The sequence below is a fragment of the Trachypithecus francoisi genome, unplaced genomic scaffold, assembly GCF_009764315.1.
Source record: "Trachypithecus francoisi isolate TF-2019V2 unplaced genomic scaffold, Tfra_2.0 Lachesis_group10, whole genome shotgun sequence".
Lineage (NCBI taxonomy): Eukaryota > Metazoa > Chordata > Mammalia > Primates > Cercopithecidae > Trachypithecus > Trachypithecus francoisi.
In genome coordinates, this window is record NW_022681455.1 from 30619340 (window position 1) to 30642948 (window position 23609).

At 48.6% G+C, this 23609-nt stretch overlaps 1 protein-coding gene across 10 annotated transcripts; it reads left to right on the forward strand.

Annotated features, from left to right (window-relative positions):
• The first annotated feature begins 1 nt into the window (after position 1).
• Positions 2–23376, forward strand: ATAT1 (alpha tubulin acetyltransferase 1). Of its 10 annotated transcripts, none has more exons than XM_033219624.1 (13): positions 2–546; positions 1010–1070; positions 1186–1277; positions 1401–1461; positions 1582–1695; positions 1879–1980; positions 16951–16996; positions 17111–17179; positions 18744–18815; positions 19328–19571; positions 22445–22524; positions 22617–22659; positions 23020–23374. In XM_033219624.1, the coding sequence occupies exons 1-13, from the start codon at positions 440–442 to the stop codon at positions 23198–23200; spliced, it is 1272 nt and encodes a 423-aa protein (XP_033075515.1). In that variant the 5' UTR covers positions 2–439; the 3' UTR covers positions 23201–23374. The 10 variants fall into 10 exon arrangements, 8 of the variants coding, with proteins under 8 accessions (XP_033075515.1, XP_033075511.1, XP_033075514.1 ...); XM_033219625.1 differs by having other exon boundaries at positions 428–823; XR_004439181.1 differs by lacking the exon at positions 19328–19571.
• Positions 23377–23609: the final 233 nt, after the last annotated feature.

Consider the following 23609-nt stretch of genomic DNA (forward strand, 5'->3'; position numbering starts at 1 on the left):
CAGTTGGGTGGTGCTGTGGGGAGATGAGTGGTCAGGCTTAAGCCATCCTTGCCAGTGACGCCTGGGACTAGAAGCTGGGGATGGGCAGTAGTGCCACTCTGTCAAGATGCCTTTGTGGGTCCCCATTCCACATTCACAGCATAGCCCACTTCACTGAGGGGCTAAAAGGTTAGACAGTGACACACTGGGCCTAGGAAGACTGCGTTGCCATGGCACTCACTGCCGTGGGATGCAGAGATGGGAATGAGTGGCACTGCTAGGGATACAGCTGGTTTGGCAAAAAAAAAAAAAAAAAAAAGGGTGCCCTAGCAGTTGCCAGGACGCTAGGGCATGGTCTACAGGCGGGGCTCCTGGAAATAAAGACTCGGAGAGGCAGTGCGGCGAAGGGAGGGGCGGAAGTGACGTCGTGTGGGGCGGGTCCAACCGCGCACAATGGGCCATGGAGTTCCCGTTCGATGTGGACGCGCTGTTCCCGGAGCGGATCACGGTGCTGGACCAGCACCTGAGGCCCCCAGCCCGCCGACCCGGAACCACAACGCCGGCCCGGTGACAGCTCAAACCCACCCCCTGTCCCTTTTCTCCCGGTTCCTCTCCAAACCTGGTCCAGGCACCACGCCCCCTTCTCACTGACTAGTGATCGCTCCTTTTGATGTCCTGGCCTTTTTGGTGACCTCTGACCCTGGGCCTAGTGGGATTGATCAGCGCTTGGATCTGTGACCTTTCACCCCGGCCCAAAATGTCCCAACCAAAGGATGTGGTTGACCCGGCCTTTCTGCTTCCTCACAATAACCTTAAGGGAGGAGGGAGTGTACCACCTTGAAAGGTGTGACAGAAGTTTGGGTTTCAGAAGCGTGGGGTGGGAAATCAGATTGGGAGACTTCCAGGCAAAGGCAGGGAACGTTCAGTGTTAAACCTTGGTTAGAATTGTGGCCCAGGTTCCCAGGACTGACTGCCCAGGACCCGTTAATTCAGTGAGTATCTGACTCTTTTATTTCTTCTCTTTCTCTAGTGTTGATCTACAGCAGCAAATTATGACCATTATAGATGAACTGGGCAAGGCTTCTGCCAAGGTACTGGAGAGTTTTTAGATGGAGTAAAGGGAGGACCTCTGTGGGGATGGTAGATAAGGGAGGCCTGGGTCCTTTGGAGGGACTTGCAGAAAGTCTGACTTAATCTTCCCTGCAGGCCCAGAATCTTTCCGCTCCCATCACTAGTGCATCAAGGATGCAGAGTAACCGCCATGTTGTTTATATTCTCAAAGACAGTTCCGGCCGACCGTGAGTGCCACATTCTCTTCCATCCCATACTTAATTCCTTCCTCCCTCAGCCCTTCCCCCATCTTTGACTATTTCTTACAGATAGTTACCACTAGCCTGTTCATTATTTTCCCCGTTCTACAGGGCTGGAAAAGGAGCCGTTATTGGTTTCATCAAAGTTGGATACAAGAAGCTCTTTGTACTGGTGAGTGTTATTGGAAGCCAGGAGTTCGTATACCTTGGTTCTTGAGAACAAAAGTGCTGGAGGTTAGGGGGCAGCAGAGATGCCGGGGGTCCTAAAACATTTTTATTGTTTCTCTCTTAGGATGATCGTGAGGCTCATAATGAGGTAGAACCACTTTGCATCCTGGACTTTTATATCCATGAGTCTGTGCAACGCCATGGCCATGGGCGAGAACTCTTCCAGTATATGTTGCAGGTATCACTTACCTCTTCACTGGTTCATCCAAACTAGGGACTCCTTTGCCATGAGCCCTTCCAGAAGCCCTGCCTCCCACCCCCCGCATTCCTATGTCCTCCTATTCCCTTCCCAGGCTTGTGGCTTCCTGTTGGCATGCTTTCCCCATACTTCCTCCTACCCTGAGTCTCCTGTTCCCTGCAGAAGGAGCGAGTGGAACCGCACCAACTCGCCATTGACCGACCCTCACAGAAGCTGCTGAAATTCCTGAATAAACACTACAATCTGGAGACCACAGTGCCACAGGTTAGAAGTTTCAGAGAATAGATCCCCACTGAGCATTCCCATTGAATTTATTATTTATGGCAAAGAAGTAGTGACTTATTTCCTATCACATAGGTTTCATTTTCTTTTTTTTTTTTTTTGAGACAGAGTCTCGCTCTGTCACCCAGGCTGGAGTGCAGTGACCAGATCTCAGCTCACTGCAAGCTCCGCCTCCTGGGTTTACGCCATTCTGCTGCCTCAGCCTCCTGAGTAGCTGGGACTACAGGCGCTCGCCACCTCGCCGGCTAGTTTTTTTGTATTTTTCAGTAGAGACGGGGTTTCACCGTGTTAGCCAGGATGGTCTCTATCTCCTGACCTCGTGATCCGCCCGCCTCGGCCTCCCAAAGTGCTGGGATTACAGGCGTGAGCCACCGCGCCCGGCCCATAGGTTTCATTTTCTACAACCAGGCTCTTTGTCTTGTTGTACCATCTTTCATCCTGTAGTGACTTCTTTCTCGTCTATTTTGAGACTTTTTTTTTTTTTTTTTTTGAGATGGAGCCTCACTGTGTCGCCCAGGCTGGAGTGCGGTGGCGCAATCTCAGCTAACTGCAACCTCCACCTCCTAGGTTCAAGCAATTCTGCCTCAGCCTCCCGAGTAGCTGGTACTACAGGCATCTGCCACCACACCCAGCTAATTTTTGTATTTTTAGTAGAGACGGGGTTTCACCATATTGGCCAGGCTGGTCACGGACTCCTAACCTTGTGATCTACCCGCCTTGGCCTCCCAAAATGCTGGGATTACAGGTGTGAGCCACTGTGTCTGGCTTTTTTTTTTTTTTTTCTTTGAGGCAGAGTCTCCTGCTGTTGCCCAGGCTGGAGTGCTGTGGCAGGATCTTGGCTCACTGCAGCCCAACTTCTGGCTCAAGCGATATTTCTGCCTCAGCCTCCTGAGTAGCTGAGACTACAGGCATGCACCACCATGCCTGACTAATATTTTATTTTTTGTAGAGATGAGGTCTCACTATGTTGCACTGGATGGTCTTGAATTCCTAGGCTCAAGAGATCCACCTGCCTCAGCCTCCCAAAGTACTGGGATTACAGGCATGAGCCACTGTACCCAGATTTATTTTGATTATTTACCACAAGTTGTTTCCTACACCGAATTTTTCTTTTTCTTTCCTTCTTCTTTTTTTTTTTTTTTTTTTTTTTTGTGTATCACCCAGGCTGGATTGCAGTGGCGCAATCACAGCTCACTGCAATCTCCACTTCTGGGGTTCAAGTGATTCTCATGCCTCAGCCTCCTCAGTAGTAGGGATTACAAGCATGCGCCACCATGCCCAGCTAATTTTTGTATTTTTAGTAGATATTGGGTTTCACCACGTTGGTCAGACTGGTCTTGAACTCATGGCCTCAAGTGATCTGCCCACCTCGGCCTCCCAAAGTGCTGGGATTACAGGCATGAGCCACTGCACCCGACCCTTACGACTTTTTTATTTTTTTTTTAAGATGGAGTCGCTCTGTCGCCCAGGCTGGAGCGCAGTGATGCGATCTCAACTCACTGCAAGCTCCGACTTCCGGGTTCACGCCATTCTCCTGCCTTAACTCCCCCTGTAGCTGGGACTACAGGTGCCCGCCACCACACCCAGCTAATTTTTTGTATTTTTAGTAGAGATTGGGTTTCAGCGTGTTAGCCAGGATGGTCTAGATCTCCTGACCTTATGATCTGCCCACCTCGGCCTCCCAAAGTGCTGGGATTACAGGTGTGAGCCACCGCGCCTGGCCCCTTATGACTAATTTTCAACCCAAATATAACCAGCTCATTTTGACTGCCTTGTTTTCACAGTCCATTACTCATCTGGTCAGTATTTATTAAGGGTCCAGAATAATATGCATTCCCTGTCCTCATGGAACTTTGGCCTAATATGGGGAAGGAGGTCTTGTTTATAACTAAGTGCAGCAAAATGTTACTAATGCTACCCATTCATCCAATAAACATTGAGTGCCTGGCAGCGTTCTGGGCACTAGGAATGCTTTACTCAATGAAACAGACAACAGCCTGGGCAACATGGCGAAACCCTGTCTCTACAAAAAATATAGAAAAAAAAATTTAGCCAGGCATAGTGGTACGTGCCTATAGTCCTAGCTACTTGGGAGGCTGAAATGGGAGAATCACTTAAGCCTGGGAGGCAGAGGTTGCAGTGAGCCACGATTGCGCCACTGCACTACAGCCTGGGCAACAGAGAGAGACCCTGTCTCCAAAAATAAAAACAAAAACAAAAGGCCAGGTATGGTGTGATGGCCCACGCCTGTAATCCCAGCACTTTGGGAGGCTGATATGGGCAAATACTTGAGGTCAGCAGTTTAAGACCAGCCGGGTCAACATGGTAAAACCCCGTCTGTATTAAAAATACAAAAATTAGCCGGATGCAGTGGCTCACGCCTGTAATCCCAGCACTTTGGGAGGTGGAGGCAGGCGGATCACCTGAGATCGGGAGTTCGAGACCAGCCTGACCAACACGGAGAAACCCTGTCTCTACTAAAAATACAAAATTGGCCGGGCGTGGTGGCACATGCCTATAATCCCAGCTACTAGGGAAGCTGAGGCAGGAGAATCGCTTGAACCTGGGAGGCGAAGGTTGCAGCGAGCCGTGATCATGCCATTGCACTCTAGCCTGGGCAAACAACAGTGAAACTCCGTCTAAAAAAAAAAAAAAAAACAAAAATTAGCGAGACATGGTGGCGGGTGCCTGTAATCCCAGCTACCCAAGAGGCTGAGGCAGGAGAATCACTTGAACCCAGGAGGCAGAGTTTGCAGTGAGCTGAGATTGCACCACTGCACTCCAGCCTGAGCAACAGAGTGAGACGCCATCTCAAAAAAAAAAAAAAAAAGAAAAAGGGCCAGGCATGGTGGCTCACACCTGTAATCCCAGCACTTTGGAAGGCCAAGGCAGGTGGATCACCTTATATCAGGAGTTCGAGATCAGCCTGTTCAACATAGTGAAACCCTGTCTCTACTAAAAATATAAAAATTAACCGGGCATGATGGCGTGTGCCTGTAATCCCAGCTACTCAGGAGGCTGAGGCAGGAGAATCGCTTGAACCCCAGAGGCGGAGGTTACAGTGAGCCGAGATCGTGCTGCAGCACTCCAGCCTGGGGGACAAAGCGAGACTCTGTCTTGGAACAAAAAAGAAAAAGAAAGAAACAGACAAAAGTCCCTGTCTTAGTGGTGGAGCTTACATTCTAGCTGGAGAGACAAACATAATAGACAAGAATATGGTTAATAAGTGCTCTGGAAAAATGAGAGCAAGTAAGGGTTTGGGAATACTCAAGTAAGGTGGGCATGGGAGTATGTGGGACTGCAGGTTGAAAGGGGATCATCACTGAGAAAGTGTCATTTGAGCAATAAATGAAGTAAGAATAAAAACCAAGGCTGGATGCAGGGGTTTACACCTGCAATCCTAGTACTTAGAGAGGCCGAGGTAGGTGGATCACTTGAGCCCAGGAGTTTGAGACTAGCCTAGGCAACATGGTGAAACCCCATCTCTACGAAAAAAAAAAAAAATTAGCCAGGTGTGGTGGCAAGCACCTGTGGTCCCAGCTACTTGAGGGTCTGAGGCAGGAGGATTGCTTAAGCCCGGGTGGCGGCTGCAGTGAGCCGAAATGGTACCACTGCACTCCAGCCTGGGTAACAAAGTGAGACTCTGTTTCAAAAAATAAAAAAAATTAAAAAAAAAATAAGAGCCAAGAAATATCTGGAGAGAGAGCATCCCAGACAGAAAGTACCACCAGTGTATGGCTGTGAGGTGGGAGTGTACCTGAAAGAGCAAATGGGCTGTGTCCAGAGCAGCATGAGTGAGTGGAGGAGTATGGTAGGAGATGAGATCAGAGAGGTAATGGGGAAGGAAGGGCCTTATAGGCTACTGCAAACACTGGCTTTTATTTTAAGTAAAAAATAAGATCAGGCCAGGGGTGGTGACTCACACCTGTATCCCAGCACTTTGGGAGGCCGAGGTGGGCAGATCACCTGAGGTCTCTACTGAAAATACAAAAATTAGCTGGGTGTGGTGGCAGGTGCCTGTAATCCCAGCTACTTGGGAGTCTGAGGCAGGATAATCACTTGAACCAGGAGGCAGAGGTTGCATTGAGCCGCTGAAATTGTACCACTGCACTCCAGCCTAGGCAACAGAGCAAGACTCCTAAAAAAAAAAAAAAAAAAAAGAGCCAGGCGTGGTGTCTTATGCCTGTAATCGCAGCACTTTGGGAGGCCAAGGCGGGCAGATCACAAGGTCAGGAGTTCGAGACCAGCCTAGCCAATATGGTAAAACCCCATCTCTACTAAAAATACAAAAATTAGCTGGGTGTGGTGGTGGGCTACCTGTAGTCCCAGCTACTTGGGAGGCTGAGGCAGGAGAATCGTTTGAACCCAGGAGGCAGAGGTTGCAGTGAGCTGAGATCACGCTATTGCACTCCAGTATGGATAACAGAGCGAGACTCCATCAAAGAAAAAAAAAGATCACTTTGGCTGTGATCTTGATTTTTTCTTTTTTAACAAGATCACTTTGGCTGTTAAGAACAGGCAATAGCCGGACGCAGTGGCTCACACCTGTAATCCTAGCACTTTGGGAGGCAGAGGCAGGTGGATTGCCTGAGGTCAGGACTTCAAGACCAGTCTGGCCAACATGGTGAAACCCTGTCTCTACTAAAAATACAAAAAAAATTAGCCGGGCATGGTGGTACGCACCTGTAATCCCAGCTACTCAGGAGACTGAGGCAGGGGAATTGCTTGAACCAAGGAGGTGGAGGTTGCAGTGAGCTGAGATCGCACCATTGCACTCCAGCCTGGCAACAGAGTAAGACCCTATCAAAAAAAGAAAGAAAAAGAAAGAAAGAAAAGGCAATAAGGGAGCAAGAGTAGAAGCAAGTAAACTAATTAGCCAGCAACAATCCTGGTGAAAAATGGTGGTGGCTCAGACCAAGGTGGTAGCAGTAGTGAGGGTAAAGAGTGGTCAAATTTTAAAAACTCTGAAGGTAAAGCAAGTAAGATTTTCTGACAGATTGTATGTGGAGAAAGAGGACTTTAGGACAACCCCAGAGTCTGAGCAGCTGGAAGAATGAAGTTGCTTTAACAGATGGTAGGTAGACCAGCTTTGGAGGAAAATATTAGGAGTACATTTTTAATATGTTAATTGGAGATGTCTGTGATATGTCCAGGTTTGAGTAGACAGTTGGATACTTCCCTGGAGATCAGGGAGGAGGTTTGGGGAGGAGCATTTTCAGCATACATCTGGTATTTAAAGCAAAGAGACAGGATGTAATCACCATAGAAAAATTATAGATAGAGAAGCTACCCTGGCCAGGCACGGTGGCTCACGCCTGTAATCCCAGCACTTTGTGAAGCCAAGGCGGGTGGATCATGAGGTCAGGAGATCAAGACCATCCTGGCTAACACAGTGAAACCCCATCTCTATTAAAAATACAAAAAAAATTAGCCAGGTGTGGTGGTGGGCGCCTGTCCAGCTACTCGGGAGGCTGAGGCAGGAGAATGGCATGAACCCGGGAGGCGGAGCTTGCAGTGAGCCAAGATCGGGCCACTGCACTCCAGCCTGGGCAACAGAGCGAGACTCTGTCTCGAAAAAAAAAAAAAAGAAGCTGCCCCTTGGAGCTTGCAGTGAGCTGAGATCCGGCTACTGCACTCCAGTCCGGGCGACAGAGCGAGACTCCGCCTCAAAAAAAAAAAAAAAGAAAAAAAAAAAAAAAGAAGCTGCCCCTTTGGGCCCTCCCCTTGGGCCCTCTTTAAGAAGTGAGGACCCCCAACTGGCTGCTCTGAAAAGCCATCTTTGCATTGTTCCTGGTTCGGTGTCCTGCTCATGGCAGCCACCTCCGCCATGCGCTTCCTCTGCTGTCTCACAGTCTGGCAGCTTAATCGACATAGTCCCCAAACTCTTGCTTTCTTCTTAATCCCTTGCATCGGATCACCGCTGTGCTCCACCATGTCAGACGCAGTTGTGGACACAAGCTCCGAGATCACCACCAAGGACTTCAAGAAGTTGTGGCCAGGTGCGGTGGCTCAAGCCTGTAATCCCAGCACTTTGGGAGGCCGAGACGGGCGGATCACAAGGTCAGGAGATCGAGACCATCCTGGCTAACCCAGTGAAACCCCGTCTCTACTAAAAAAAAAAAACTAGCCGGGTGAGGTGGTGGGCGCCTGTAGTCCCAGCTACTCGGGAGGCTGAGGCAGGAGAATGGCGTAAACCTGGGAGGTGGAGCTTGCAGTGAGCTGAGATCCGGCCACTGCACTCCAGCCTGGGCGACAGAGCGAGACTCCGTCTCAAAAAAAAAAAAAAAAAAAAAAAAAGGAAGTTTGTATTTTTTATTTACATTTTATATTTTTGTACATATTGTTAGGTTTTTTTTTTTATTATTTCTTTGAGATGGAGGCTAGCTCTGTCACCAGGCTGGAGTGCAGTGGTGCGATCTTGGCTCACCGCAAGCTCCGCCTCCCGGGTTCAAGCGATTCTCCTGCCTCAGCCTCTTGAGTAGCAGGGATTACAGGCACCCGCCACCACACCCAGCTAATTTTTGTATTTTTAGCAGAGACAGGGTTTCACCAGGTTGGCCAGGATGGTCTCGATCTGACCTTGTGATCCGCCCACCTCAGCCTCCCAAAGTGTTAGAATTACAGGCGTGAGCCACCACGCCAGGCCAGGTCAGTCATTTTTAATGATCTCAGATGACCAAGCCAGCCTTTGGAGGGTTCTCTGTCTTACTTCTGACTTTACTTGTGGTATGACCATGCTCATTATAATCTCAAAGGAGGAAAAAAACCTTGCTTAAAAAAGAACAAAAAAAGAGTCTTATTCTGAGCATTCCAGTAGCTTTTTTAGTGTATGTAGTTAGCTGTACCATACACAGTTGGTTTGTGTGAGATGGTTAAAAAGACCAAAGATAAAATGTTTCATTTATTTGCCTTTTTTGTCTATGAAATAGCTGCTTATTTATTTATTTAGGCCTATTTGATGTATGCGTGAAACAATATTGTCCAACAATAAACCCAAATTTTATTTTGCTGAGTTGTTCTAACAGCAACAAAAAGAAGTGAAGGAAGAGAAGACCAGCAAATGCAACCACAGAGTGACTAGTCAAGTAGATGAAAACTGAGGCCGGGTGTGGTGGCTCATACCTGTAATCCCAGCACTTTGAGAGGTCAAGTTGGGTGGATCACCTGAGGTCAGGAGTTCAAGACCAACATGGTGAAACCCCATCTCTACTAAAAATACAAAATTAGCCAGGTGAGGTGGCTCATGCCTGTAATCCCAGCTACTTGGGAGGCTGAGGCAGGAGAATCACTTGAACCTGGGAGGCAGAGGTTGCAGTGAGCCGAGATCATGCCATTGCACTCCAGCCTGGGCAACAAAAGTGAAACTCCATCTCAAAAAGAAAAGAAAATTGAAAAGTAAGGTGACCTGAAAGGCCACTGAACAAAGTGTTTCCAGGAGGAAGGAATAGTTTACTGGGTCAAATGCTGCTGATCAAGGAGCAAAGAGGTCTGAGAAGTTACTATTGGATTTATCTGCCTTAGGCCATTGGTGATCTTGATGAGCAGTTTTGGTGCAGTGGTGTGTGGAAGCCTGGATGCAGTGGGTCTTGTAGACTGAGAAGCTAGGAATGCAGCAAGAATAAGCCACTTTTTAAAATCCTGCTTTAAGAGGAATAGAAATAGAGCAAGAGCTGGAGGGTGAAGTGAATCAAAAGAGTTGATCCTTTTCAGATGGGAGAACAAATAGCATTAGAATGATTCTATAGAGAAAAAATATTATTACTATGTCAGAGAAAGTGGGGAGAACTGTTGAAGTGATGTCATTGAGTGGGCAGGAGGGGTTGGGATTTGGTTGACAAGTTAGCCTTGGATAGGAACATGGACATTGTACATGTAATGTACATTGCAACATTGTAACATGATTTGATAGATGTGATTACAGAGGAGGCATAAGGACATGGATTTGAGTGCTACCTTGGGCTGGGGGTTGGGTAAAGAAAGACGACATGTCTGATCTTGAAAGGCAAGTGTTTGTCAGGTGGACAAAAGGCTAAAGTGCCTTTTATGTAGAGAACTGGCATGAACAAAGGCAGAAAGGTATTAAACTACCTTTCAGGCCAGGCGCGGTGGCTCACGCCTGTAATCCCAGCACTTTGGGAGGCTGAGGCAGGTGGATCATGAGGTCAGGAGATTGAGACCATCCTGGCTAACACAGTGAAACCCTATCTCTACTAAAAATACAAAAAATATTAGCTGGGCGTGGTGGCGGGTGCTTGTAGTCCCAGGTACTCTGAAGCTGAGGCAGGAGAATGGGGTGAACTTGGGAGGCGGAGCTTGCAGTGAGCTGAGATCGCGCGACTGCACTCCAGCCTGGGCGACAAGAGTGAGATGCTGTCTCAAAATAAGTAAGTAAATAAATAAAAATAAACCACCTTTCAGGGTACTACAAGCAGTATGGTGTGGTTGGAGTGCTGAGCATGTGCTTGTTGGGGGAGGATGGGGATGGGTTGGTAGACATTACAGCAAGGTCAAGGCAAGGGATAGGCAGGGTCTTCCTACAGTATATTTTTCCATTAAGAGGCAGCAGAGAGCAGTGGAAGGAGCACACGATTTTTTTTTTTTTTTTTTTTTTTTTTGAGACAGAGTCTCACTCTGTTGCCCAAGCTGGAGTGCAGTGGCACAATCTCGCCTCACTGGAACCTCTGCCTCCTGGGTTCAGGCAATTTTCTTGCCTCAGCCTCCTGAGTAGCTGGGATTACAGGTGCCCACCACCACACCTGGCTAATTTTTGTGTTGATGAGGTTTCGCCATGTTGACCAGATGTCTCTAACTTCTGACCTGAAGTGATCCGCCCACCTCGGTCTCCCAAAATGCTACGATTACAGCCATGAGCCGCCACACCTGGCCCTGGAGCACAATATTTGATATGAAATACATTACCCAGTTAACATGTAAGGCCAGAGCAGTGTAGAGTGTAAATAACAACTCACATTTCATGGGCTCTATGTGATATCTATATGCATCATCTCAGTGGATTCTTGCACATCTTTTTGAGGTAGGTACTATTATTAAACCTATTTTGGGTTTATACAAATTAGTGACTTAACCAAATTCACACAGCCAGTAAATAGTAGAGTACACATTTGAACCCATAGCCATTTGCACCCAGTGAACTTTTTTTTTTTTCTTTTTGAGGCAAGGTCTTGCTTTGTTGCCTAGGCTGGAGTGCAGTGGCAACATCATGGCTCACTGCAGTCTCTACCTCCTAAGCTCAAGAGATCTTCCCTACCAGCCTGGCCAACATGGCGAAACCCCATCTCTATTAAAAATACAAAAATTAGCTGGGTGTGGTGGCACGTGACTATAATCCCAGCTACTCAGGAGGCTGAGACAGGAGAAGAGCTTGAACCTGGGAGGTGGAGGTTGCAGGGAGCCGAGATGACACCACTGCACTCCAGCTTGGGCGATTCTGTGTTTAAAAAAAAAAAAAAAAAAAAGGCCGTAGGCAGTGGCTCGCCCCTATAACCCCAGCACTTTGGAAGGTCAAGGCGGGCGGATCATGAGGTCAAGAGATCAAGACCATCCTGGCCAACATGGTGAAACCCTGTCTCTACTACAAATACAAAAATTAGCTGGATGTGGCGGCACATGCCTGTAGTCCCAGCTATTCAGGAAACTGAGGCAGAAGAATCGCTTGAACCCAGGAGGTGGAGGTTGCAGTGAGCTGAGATCTTGCCACTGCAGTCCAGCCTGGCAACAGAGCGAGACTCTGTCTCAAAAAAAAAGAGATCTTCCCACCTCAGCCTCCCAAGTAGCTGGGACTATAGGTGTGAGCCACCATGCCTGGCTAATTTGTTTTTTTTTTTTTTTTTGAGACGGAGTCTCACTCTGTCGCCCAGGCTGGGGTGCAGTGGCGCGATCTTGGCTCACTGCAAGCTCTGCCTCCCAGGTTCATGCCATTCTGCTGCCTCAGCCTCCCAAGTGGCTGGTACTCCAGGCACCCGCCACCACGCCTGGCTAATTTTTTGTATTTTTAGTAGAGATGGGGTTTCACTGTGTTAGCCAGGATGGTCTTGATCTCCTGACCTCGTGATCCGCCTGCCTTGGCCTCCCAAAGTGCTGGGATTATAGGCATGAGCCACTGCGCCCAGCTCATGCATGGCTAATTTTTAAAAATATTTTTCTAGAGATGAGGTCTTGCTATATTGCCCAGGCTGGTCTTGAACTCCTGGGCTCAAGCTATCCACATGAACTACCATGCCCAGCCCCCAGTAAACTCTTTTTTTTTTTTGAGATGGAGTCTCACCTGTCACCCAGGCTGAAGTGCAGTGGTACAATCTCAGCTCACTACAGCCTCTCCCTCCTGGGGTCAGTCGATTCTCCTGCCTCAGCCTCCTGAGTAGCTAAGATTACAGGCGCATGCCACCATGCCCAACTAATTTTTGTATTTTTAGTAGAGACAGGGTCTCGAACTCCTGACCTCAAGTGATCCACCCACCTTGGCCTCCCAAAGTGTTGGGATTACAGGCGTGATCCACTGCACCCGGCCCCGAGTAAACTCTTAATGACTACACTATTTTCCTGGCTGAAACACTGCAACTGGAATCAGAAGTCTGAAAGTTGAGGCCCAGCCCTGCCACTTGTACCTACTTAGCATTGGCCAAGCAAAGCCATGTCTCCAAGGCTGTATTTCCCCCCATCTTTCTTTTTTTTTTTTTTTTTGAGATGGAGTCTCGCTCTGTCGCCCATTCTGGAGTGCAGTGGCACAATCTCGGCTCACTGCAAGCTCCGTCTCTTGGGTTCACGCCATTCTCCTGCCTCAGCCTCCCAAGTAACTGGGACTACAGGTTCCTGCCACCACGCCCGGCTAATTTTTTTTTTTGTCTTTTTAGTAGAGACGGGGTTTTACCGTGTTAACCAGGATAGTCTCCATCTCCTGACCTCGTGATCCGCCCACCTCAGTCTCCCAAAGTGCTGGGATTACAGGCGTGAGCCACCGCGCCTGGCTTCCCCCCATCTTTCAAATAGTGACTTCCAGGATTGTTGTGAAGGCCAAATTAAATGTGAAAATATAATAAAGTAACTCTAAAATTAATAGTTGCTGGTTACCAAAGTAGCATCCTGGCCTCCAGCATGTCTTCCCCTGACTTTACCCACCCCTTGGAACCCTGCTGCATTTTTAATTTTATTTATTTATTTATTTATTTTGAGACGGAGTCTCACTCTGTTGCCCAGGCTGGAGTGCAGTGGCGCGATCTCTGCTCACTGCAAGCTCCGCCTCCTGGGTTCACAGCATTCTCCTGCCTTAGCCTCCCAAGTAGATGGGACTAGAGGCACTCGCCACCATGCCCAGCTAATTTTTTTTTTTTTCTTTTTTTTTTGTAGTTTTAGTAGAGATAGAGTTTCACCATGTTAGCCAGGATGGTCTCGATCTCCTGACCTCGTGATCCACCTGCCTCGGCCTCCCAAAGTGCTGGAATTACAGGCGTGAGCCACCACGCCTGGCCTGTCTTTTCACTTTCTTAGTGAAAAATGAAGCATTAGATTTTTATTTTATTTATTTATTTATTTTTACTTTTATTTTTTTTGAGACAGAGTCTCACTTTGTCTCCCAGGCTGGAGTACAGTGGCACGATCTCAGCTGACCGCAACCTCCACCTCCTGGGTTCAAGTGATTCTTCTGCCTCAGCCTCCTGAGTAGCTCGGACTACAGGTGTGCACCACCATACCCGGCTGATTTTTATATTTGTAGTAGAGACGGGGTTTCGCCATGTTGGCCAGGCTGGTCTTGAACTCCTGAAAGATTTTTATTTTGATGGAGTAGAGTTTATCTTTTTCTTTTGTTTCTTGTGCATTGGTGTCATATTTAAGAAACTTGCCAGCCAGGCGCAGTGGCTCACGCCTGTAATCCCAGCACTTTGGGAGGCCGAGACGGGCGGATCACGAGGTCAGGAGATCGAGACCATCCTGGCTAACACGGTGAAACCCTGTCTCTACTAAAAGTACAAAAAAATTAGCTGGGCGTAGTGGCCGGCGCCTGTAGCCCCAGCTACTTGGGAGGCTAAGGCAGGAGAATGGCGTGAACCCGGAGGCGGAGCTTGCAGTGAGCCAAGATCGTACCCCCGCACTCCAGCCTGGGTGACTGAGCAAGACGCCGTCTCAAAAAAAAAGAAAACCTGCCAACTGGGTGCAGTGGCTCATGCCTGTAATCCCAGCAGTTTAGGAGGCTGAGGTGGGCAGATCATGAGGTCAAGAGATCAAGACCATCCTGGCCAACATGCTAAAACTGCATCTCTACTAAAAGTACAAAAAATTAGCTGGGCTTCGTGGCGCATGCCTGTAGTTCCAGCTACTTAGGAGGCTGAGGCAGGAGAATCGCTTGAACCTGGGAGGCGGAGGTTGCAGTGAGCCAAGATTGTGCCACTGCACTCCAGCCTAGCAACATAACAAGACTCCATCTAAAACAAACAACAAAAAAAGAAACTTGCCTAACCCAAGGTCAAGAAGACTTCCCCCTGTTTCATTCTAATAATTCATAATTTTAGCTTTTATTTATTTTATTCATTAATTTATTTGAGACGGAGTCTCACTCTGTGGCCCAGGCTGGAGTGCAGTGACACATCTCAGGCTCACTGCAACCTCCGCCTCCCAGGCTCAAGCAATTCTCATGCCTGAGCCTCCTGAGTAGCTGGAATTACAGGCATGCGCCACCACACCCAGCTCATTTTTGTATTTTTAGTAGAGACGGGGTTTCACCATGTTGGCCAGACTGGTCTCAGACTTCTGACCTCATGATCCACCCGCCTCGGCCTCCCAAAGTGCTGGGATTACAGACATGCCACCGCACCTGGCCAGTTTTAGCTTTTACATTTAGGTCTTTGATCTCTTAAGTTAGTTTTTGCCTATGGTATGAGGTGTAGAGATCAAAATTAATAATCTTGCACGTGATATTCAGTTGTCCAACCACCACTCGTTGAAGAGGCTGTTCTTTTCCCATTGAATTGTCTTGGCACCCTTGTCAAAAGTCAATTGACCAGAGATATATGGGTTTATTTCTGGATTCTCAATCCATTCCTTTGATCAATATGTTGATCCTTAGGCCACTACCACAGTTTTGATTACCATAATTTTGTAGTAAGTTTTGAAATCAGGAAGTGTCAATTCTCCAGCTTTGGTTTCTCTTTTTTCTTTTTTGAGACGGGGTCTCACTCTGTCACCCAGGGTGGAGTGCAGTGCAGTGGAGCAATCTTGGTTCACTGCAACCTCCAGCAATCCTTCTACCCCAGCCCCCTGAGCAGCTGGAACCACAGGCATGCGCTACCAGTTCTGGCTAGTTTTTGTATTTTTGGTAGAGATGGGGCTTCACCATGTTTTGCGGGCTGGTCGCAAACTCCTGAACTCAAGCAATCTGCCTGCCTTGGCCTCCCAAAGTGCTGGGATTACAGGTGTGAGCCACCATGCCTGGTCTGTTCTTTTTCAAGATTGCTTTGGCTATTTGAGGTCCTTTGCAATTTCTTGTGAACTTTAGGATCAGCCTTTTGGGGTCTGAGTTTTTTATTGAGTCTATTATCAAAGACGAGAAGGTTGGCTTTTGTTCCTCCTCCTATGATTTTCCTAACACAGGTTTCTGTACCTAAGTATGTGCTGAGTGGCCAGCAGACAGCTATACAGTCATGTGCTTATCGTGACATTTCAGTCAGTAGCAGACCGCATATGTAACAATGGCCCCATAAGATGATAATACCATATTTTTACTGTACCTTTTTTTTTTTTTTTTTTTTGAGATGGAGTCTCGCTCTGTCGCCCAGGCTGGAGTGCAATGGCCGGATCTCAGCTCACTACAAGGTCCGCCTCCCGGGTTTACGCCATTCTCCTGCATCAGCCTCCCTAGTAGCTGGGACTACAGGCGCCTGCCACCTTGCCTGGCTAGTTTTTTGTATTTTTTAGTAGAGACGGGGTTTCGCCGTGTTAGCCAGGATGGTCTCGATCTCCTGACCTCATGATCCACCCATCTCAGCCTCCCAAAGTGCTGGGATTACAGGCTTGAGCCACCGTGCCCGGCCGCATTTTTTTTTTTTTTTTTTTTTTTTTGAGACGAAGTCTCGCTCAGTCGCCCGGGTTGTAGTGGCACGATCTCAGCTCACTGCAACCTCCGCCTCCAGGGTTCAAACGATTCTCCTGCCTCAGCCTCCCGAGTAGCTGGGATTACAGGCGGGCACCACTACACCCAGCTAATTTTTGTATTTTTAGTAGAGACGGGCTTTCACCATGTTGGTTGGCCAGGATGGTCTTGATCTCTTGACCTCATTATCCGCCCGCCTCAGCCTCCCAAAGTACTGGGATTATAGGCGTGAGCCACCGCGCCCGGCCTTTACTGTACCTTTTCTATGTTTAGGTAAGTATAGATACATCTGCTGAACCATTATGTTAGAATTGCCTACAGCTGGCTAAGCACAGTAGCTCATGTCTATAATCCCAGGACTTTGGGAGGCTGAGGCAGAAGGATCGCATGAGCCCAGGAGTTTGAGACCGGCCTGGGCAACATAGTGAGACCCCCATCTCTACAAGAAGTTAAAAAAAAAAAAAATAGTAGCCAGATGTGGTGGCACGCACCTGTGGTCCTAGCTACTCGGGAGGCTGAGGTGGGAGAATCATTTAAGCCCAGGTTGATGCTGCAGTGAGCTGTGATGGCGCCACCGCACTCCAGCCTAGGCAACACAGCGAGACCCTGCCTCTCAAAAAAAAAAAAAATTGCCTCCAGCATTCAGTACAGTAACATGCTGTACAGGTTTGTAGCCTAGGAGCAATAGGCTGTACAACATCGTCTGGGTGTGTTGTAGGCTGTAGTGTCTAGATTTATGTAAGTACACTCTGTGATGTTCACACAATGAAATCACCCAATGACGTATTTCTCAGAATGTATCTCCATCATTAAGTGATGCATGATTATATTTTGTTTGTTTCATCTTCTAGGTGAACAACTTTGTGATCTTTGAAGGCTTCTTTGCTCATCAGCATCGTAAGTTCTCTCACCTTTTGTTGGTCATGTAGTCGGGGTGAGGGAAAGGAAAGAGCTGGACTTTTGGTCCTGCCGGCCCCTCACTGAGGGATCCCGCCGCTTCCTTCCTCACAGGGCCCCCTGCTCCCTCTCTGAGGGCAACTCGACACTCTCGTGCTGCTGCAGTCGATCCCACGCCCACTGGTAAAGCCTGTATTGAAGGGGTGGAACTGTAGTGCAGTGATGGCTACTTAATCTAGACACCACGGGGTACAGTGCCATCTGTGGGCAATTTGGGAAAATTCTAAAGCAACCCAAGCCTCCAGCAGTCATGCCTGTTTGCCTTTGCCCTCATGGGAGCTCAGTGCATTTTATATTTGGCAAGACTTTTAACTAAGCAAGCTCACTGGGAGCCTGTTTGACAACTGATATCAATGGACCCTCTTGCTAGTTCAGATCCATCAACATAGGCCAGAGTCAGGCTCCTTTGTAAATCCCAGGCTTCTGTCAGCCAATGAGGGACACACTGGTGCAAACAGCCCTTCCATTTGCAGTCAAATAGTGATACAAATGGCCCAAAATTTAAATGTTAGTTTTAGAAGATAACACTCAGAATTTATAACATTTCCAACCAGATAATGAAATTGATATGGGGAAACCAAACCTCAGAGGCACTAAAATGCTGTCCAGATTCCCCATCCCATACACACACACACACACACACATATTTACTGACAGTCAGAGCCCCACTCCTTCCTCTTCCTCACCACCTCCACCTTACCAACTTCTGACGGCTGTACAGTGCTTGCTTGCACAGAAGAGCCCCCTTCCTGAGCTGGCTCTGTGGCCAGGAATGGGAGTAACCACCATCCAAAGAGCAGTCTGTAACCAGCTATGAGCATCACAGTGTCAGGCACTGAGAGGCACCTCAACTCGCTTTGGTTTCCAAGGCTTCTCCCATTTAGCTCATGCAGAACCACAGGCTGTGAAACAGAGTGAGGGCCAACAAGGATGGTGAGGACTCAGGCCTGCAGGGGAGGGTGCTGTGGATACAGCTTAAGTGAATTTGCTGAGAAGTCGTTCATTTGCCACACATACATGGTAGAGAATCTCTTGAGAGGGAAAGCCGGGAGCAAGGAGAAAAGTGAGGAAGGGGAGGCTGAACTTTGGACATAACGTCAGCCTGTTTACTCTGATAGCTCCTTTTCAGATGCCCATATTTATTTTCTCCTCATCCTTTTTTTTTTTTTTTAACCTAATAAAACTTCAGTCTCTTCCCATTTTCGTATAGGAAGGAGAGATTCTGGCCTCCTTCCAAACCTCCCCTGACCTCTCCAGAGCAATTCCTGATTAACCAAGGGCTTTGTCTATCTCATCCAGAGGAACCCAGGGTCCTTGTTGGCCCGGCTGGGACCATTCCACTGCCCCAGAATCCCAGGGGGCCGTGACAGCACCCACTGACAGTAAGAGCTCGCTCCCCTTTGCTGCCCTTCTCCTGCATCTCCCAGGCCCCCAGAGTCTCCCCTTAGATCTTTCTCCCTAGCTCTGTGTTTGGCCTACTCCTTCTGGCTCTCCTCAAAAGTGTTCCACATTCCACTCAAATTCCCTTTTGGTGTGCTGGCATTGCCACGGTGCTGCTCCTGCAAGTTCCCAGGAGGAACTGTGGTGTCAGGGAGCAGAGGTTTGGGGTTGTGGGCTAGTGGCTGGGAGAAGGGGTGCAAAGTATGTCTTCTTACACTTACCCTGCCTGTGTCCCCTCCACTACCAGCTCCAGCAAGGAAGCTGCCACCCAAGAGAGCAGAGGGAGACATCAAGCCATACTCCTCTAGTGACCGAGAATGTAAGAGGGCCAAGGGTTGGGTGTCTGGGCCTGGGGGACCCAACAAGGGAAGAGAATGTTCAGGGGACCCAGGGGAAGGATTCATTCTTTCTAAAGACTCAGATTTCTTGGGCCAGGTGTGGTGGCTCATGCCTGTAATCCCAGCACTTTGAGAGGCCAAGACGGGCAGATCGCCTGAGTCTAGGAGTTCAAGAACAGCCTGGCCAACATGGTGAAACCCTGTCTCTACTAAAAATACAAAAATTAGCTGGGCGCAGTGGCACGTGCCTGTAATCCCAGCTACTTGGGAGGCTGAGGCAGGAGAATGGCTTGAATCTGGGAGGCAGAAGTTGCAGTGAGCCAAGATTGTGCCACTGCACTCCAGCTTGGGTGACAGAGCGAGACTCCGTCTCAAAAAAGAAAAAAAAAAAAAGACTCAGATTTCTCTTTTTTTCTACCCAAACCTTTACTGTCATGACTGTCTTCCCTCTTTTTTCTTCTTCTGTCTTGCTCTTCATTCTCCCTGTCCCCAGTTTTGAAGGTAGCTGTGGAGCCTCCTTGGCCCCTAAACAGGGCCCCTCGCCGTGCCACACCTCCAGCCCACCCACCCCCCCGATCCAGCAGCCTGGGAAACTCACCAGAACGAGGTCCCCTCCGCCCCTTTGTGCCAGAGCAGGAGCTGCTGCGTTCCTTGCGCCTCTGCCCCCCACACCCTACCGCCCGCCTTCTGCTGGCTGCTGACCCTGGGGGCAGCCCAGCCCAACGTCGTCGCACCAGGTAATAGGAGTTGAAGGGGTAAGGAGCCTCACAGCTATCAAAGAGGATGTTAGAAATAACAAAGGTTAATTTGAATCCATCAGAGAGATGGATCAGTAAGATGGGTGGATTGGGGAGGTCCTGAAACCTTTCACGAAAAATATTTGTGCAAGTGATCTGGGAAAAAAAATACAGTGAAGGAGCAGAATAGGACCTTATATGGAGCCTGGGGACCCTGGCTTTAATGTGAGAGTTGTGTGGAACAGTAGCAAGGACACCAAGATCCATCGAGTTAGGGGAATGGAGCCTTCTAAGATTGGGGAAATCTTTGCTTAATACTTGCTGGGGAAGGGGCAGTGTCTGACACAGAGTGGGGAGCCACTGGCTTGTGTGCCAAGAGTCCATCGCAGCAGGCAGGGAGTGGGCATTTCCTTTATTTCTCTCCCTAGCTTTCTCTTCACCTCTGACTTCTCTGTTTTTCTCTCTCCCCCTCCCCCGCCCATTTCTCCACTCCCTTCCTCCCATCCATAACATCCTTCCACAGCTCCCTTCCCCGCTCTGAGGAGAGTCGATACTGACAGCTACCCTCTCCCTTCCCTGGGAGACCTGGGGTGGGCAGAGACCCCCTCCCTGAGAACCTCAGACCCACTCTTCCATTGCATCCTGTAGGACCCAGTGGAACCTGACAGAGCCCATAGGATTCCCTCTTCTACTTTCTTAGACAATAGGGATGTCAGGGTCTCAAATTGCCTAACACTTTGTAGCTTTTCTTACCACAAAAGCACCCCTTCTGTCCTAACTTGGGCTCTGAATACTTTCCCCACAGACAGCCTGATCTGTTGCCAAACCTCTTGGTTGGATGGCTCATACATTTATCTAGAGAAGCACACTCTTGCTTGCTGTCAAACTTTAGAACACCATGGAAGGTCTAAGGGCGTCCTGTGTCAGGGAAACTTTTTAAGGAATTTTATCCATGGGATAAACCCCATATTCCCTCTAGTGTCTACAGGTGGCTCTAATACTGCTTTGTGCTGCCTGCCACACTTGCCCTTTGAGCCTGCAAATGGCCGCCAGTGAGCAAGCTCTGCTTCAGAGCAGTCTAGTTAGGTAGAACAGGGACTTACCAGCTTCCCAAAGGGATCTACTCAACATTGCCAAACTCTTCATTTCCACACTTTGTGTAGGTGTCAGGGAACCCCAAACTGGTGTTGCTTTGGGGTCTCTAAAGGAGACTGGCTGACACCACCATTTCCCCCAGATCCAGATTCTCTGAGGGAGGTTGTTTCTTGAGAGTAGATCCAGAGTCTCGAGGATCTGTTAGATCCTGGAATCCCCTCTTGCATCCATCCCTCCCTGGTAGCTAGATGCTGATATACTCCTGTCTTGTGAGACTGTCGAGATAAGATGGGGGACCACTCTTCCTCTGTCCTTCCTCTCTCCTTTTCTCCATAGCAAGGATGACCTTCCCTGCTCCATGCCCAGAGTATAGCTAGATCCCTTCCCCTCCCTACCCTTTGAATGTGTGCTAGATCAGGTACCCCACTGTGTTTCCTGAAATCCTTGGGAGCCGGATCTCCCCCTCTCCCCTACTCACTCTTCCCTTTTCTTCTCCCTCTCAGTGTTGTCTGAATAAAGTGTGAATTCTTTTGTGTTTTCTAAATTGACATTTTCAATGAAAAAAAGAATCACAAAAAAAAAAAAAGTTTCAGCCTCATTTGTGCGTCACCCCTTATTTTCCTGGGACCTCAGGACCTCCGTCCATTTCTAGATCTGCACATCTTTTACCCAGGAGCCTCAGAGTTCCCGGGTCTGGTGTCTGCCTATCCCCATCTGCACTGTTAGTCCTCCTGCAGATTCTGTGTCTCCTTTCATGTAGGTGCTGGATCCCTGTGTGTGGGCTTCTGTATCTACTCCCTCATTCCCTCCAGGAACCTCCAGCTCTCCCTAGTGACTTCTACCCTTTACTCTGGGCCAGCCTTTGCCGAGATGTCAACATCTCTGGATCCACTAATTACCTCCTGCCTGCTGTATTCCTCTTCCCTCTCTGATTACCTGACGTCTGCTCCACTAAACCGCTGGATCTCTCTCAAGACAAACCCTTACCTCCATTGAGAGTGTAACACAATCTGTCACCCTATTTACAGGGGCCCCCTTCCTTTTCCTCCTAAATTCAAAATTCAGCTTGTCACTTCCTATTTCCCTCTGGTCTAAGGAATCTTTTTTTTTTTTTTTTTTTTGAGATGGAGTCTTGCTCTATTGCCAGACTGGAGTGCAGTGGCACAATCTTGGCTCACTGCAACCTCCACCTCCTGGGTTCAAGCGATTCTCCTGCCTCAGCCTCCCGAGTAGCTGGGATTACAGGAGTGCACCACTGTGCCCAGCTAGTTTTTGTATTTTCAGTAGAGACGGGGTTTCGCCATGTTGGCCAGGATGGTCTTGATCTGATCGCGTGATCCGCCTGTCTTGACCTCCCAAAGTGCTGGGATTACAGGCATAAGCCACCGCACCTAGCCTGGTCTAAGGTATCTTATACTTAAGGTAACCCTGTTTTCCAAACCAAACACCAGAGTACCTGATCCAACACATTTTTGACCACATGTGAGTCTGTTCTTATGACATGATGTGGATCACACCTAGCCATATATTTAACACATTACCTCAACTAGAAAGAATAGAGCAATAAATCAGAAGCGCTCCAGAAAATCTTGGGTATAAAATCAACTTCCCCTGCCCTTTTCTGGGACACAGCTTTGATTAAAACCCATTAGGAATGATAATTACCCCCTTCTCTTTGTTCCTGTGCTATTCCTTTTACTCCTCTCCTCTGATTCTTACATACCCACCCATCTTTCATCCAGTAGCCTCCTCCCCATCATCTCCCATTTCTTCTACAGGGGGACTCCCCCAGGTCTGGTAGCCCAAAGCTGCTGCTACAGCCACCATGGGGGGGTGAATTCCTCATCCCCCAATACAGGTAAGTATTCACTCCTCCCTACCCTCAAATCAAGTAGGCCACATTCACTATCTACTCCTGCTTTCCCATTCACATGCCTGGTATTTCCACAGGCAACCAAGACTCCAAGCAGGGAGAACAGGAAACAAAGAATAGGTGAGGTCTAAACCCCTCCCCTAACAGCCTCCCACCACCATCTGACTCCCTAACATCACTCTTAGCCACTTCATTGCCTACTCCTAAATCTTACTGTATGAACTGGACACCAGCTCCTCCCACAATTCCTTCCACCTTACATCCTGCAAGCCCCTTTCCCCCACAGGTTCAACTCTGGTACTTCCCTTTGGAATACAGGTTCTCTGGGAGGTTTTAAATTTGGACATAGCACTAATGGTTCCAGCCTCATACCCATCATGTGTCCTACATTAAAACCTGGCCCGAGACCTTGAAGAGTCTGTAATCTTAATTTTCTCTTTAGTATTCCTATAACCCAGTCTCCATCTCCCCACCTACCAGGTCTGCCAGTGAGGAGCAGGCCTTGTCACAGGATGGGTCTGGGGAGAAACCCGTGCACACAGCTCCTCCACAGGCCCCGGCCCCGGCTCCACCAGCCCAGTCCTGGACAGTGGGTGGGGACATACTCAACGCCAGGTTCATTCGAAACCTGCAGGAACGTCGCAGCACCAGGCCTTGGTGACCGCAGCCCCGTCTCACATCTTCAAAGTGTTATTTCTCCCTCACTACAGGAAAGAGCCAAAGCCCAACCCTCATAACAGATGGATTCATTCATTCATTCATTCAGCAGGCTTATCAGATTCAAGTCATTTGTATCTTTTAACCAGACCAATAAAAGTATTTATTTTTATCACAAGAGCGCTTGGAAAACTTGACTCATTATTTCAGCCACCTCACCCCTCACTGTCGTTGCACCCGGTTCAGGCTTCAGCCGTTTTTGCTCAGCTTTTTGCTCAAAGGCCTCAGCTGTGGATACAGCGCGGGGGGGGGGGGGGCGCTGCTAACTTGCGCAAGCGCACTCAGGCAGCCTCCGAGCCCGCGGGCGCAGGCGCGCTTTCTGCCGACAGAGCGCTTCAGCCGCTTCCCTCGAG

What these genes read in the sequence shown, in the direction of transcription:
- ATAT1 (XM_033219620.1), top strand. Translation starts at nt 440, where the DNA reads ATGGAGTTCCCGTTCGATGTGGACGCGCTGTTCCCGGAGCGGATCACG. An exon ending in GGAACCACAACGCCGGCCCG is followed by an intron (nt 547 to 1,009) that starts GTGACAGCTCAA and finishes CTCTTTCTCTAG; the next exon opens with TGTTGATCTACAGCAGCAAA. An exon ending in AGTCGATCCCACGCCCACTG is followed by an intron (nt 17,180 to 18,743) that starts GTAAAGCCTGTA and finishes CTCCACTACCAG; the next exon opens with CTCCAGCAAGGAAGCTGCCA.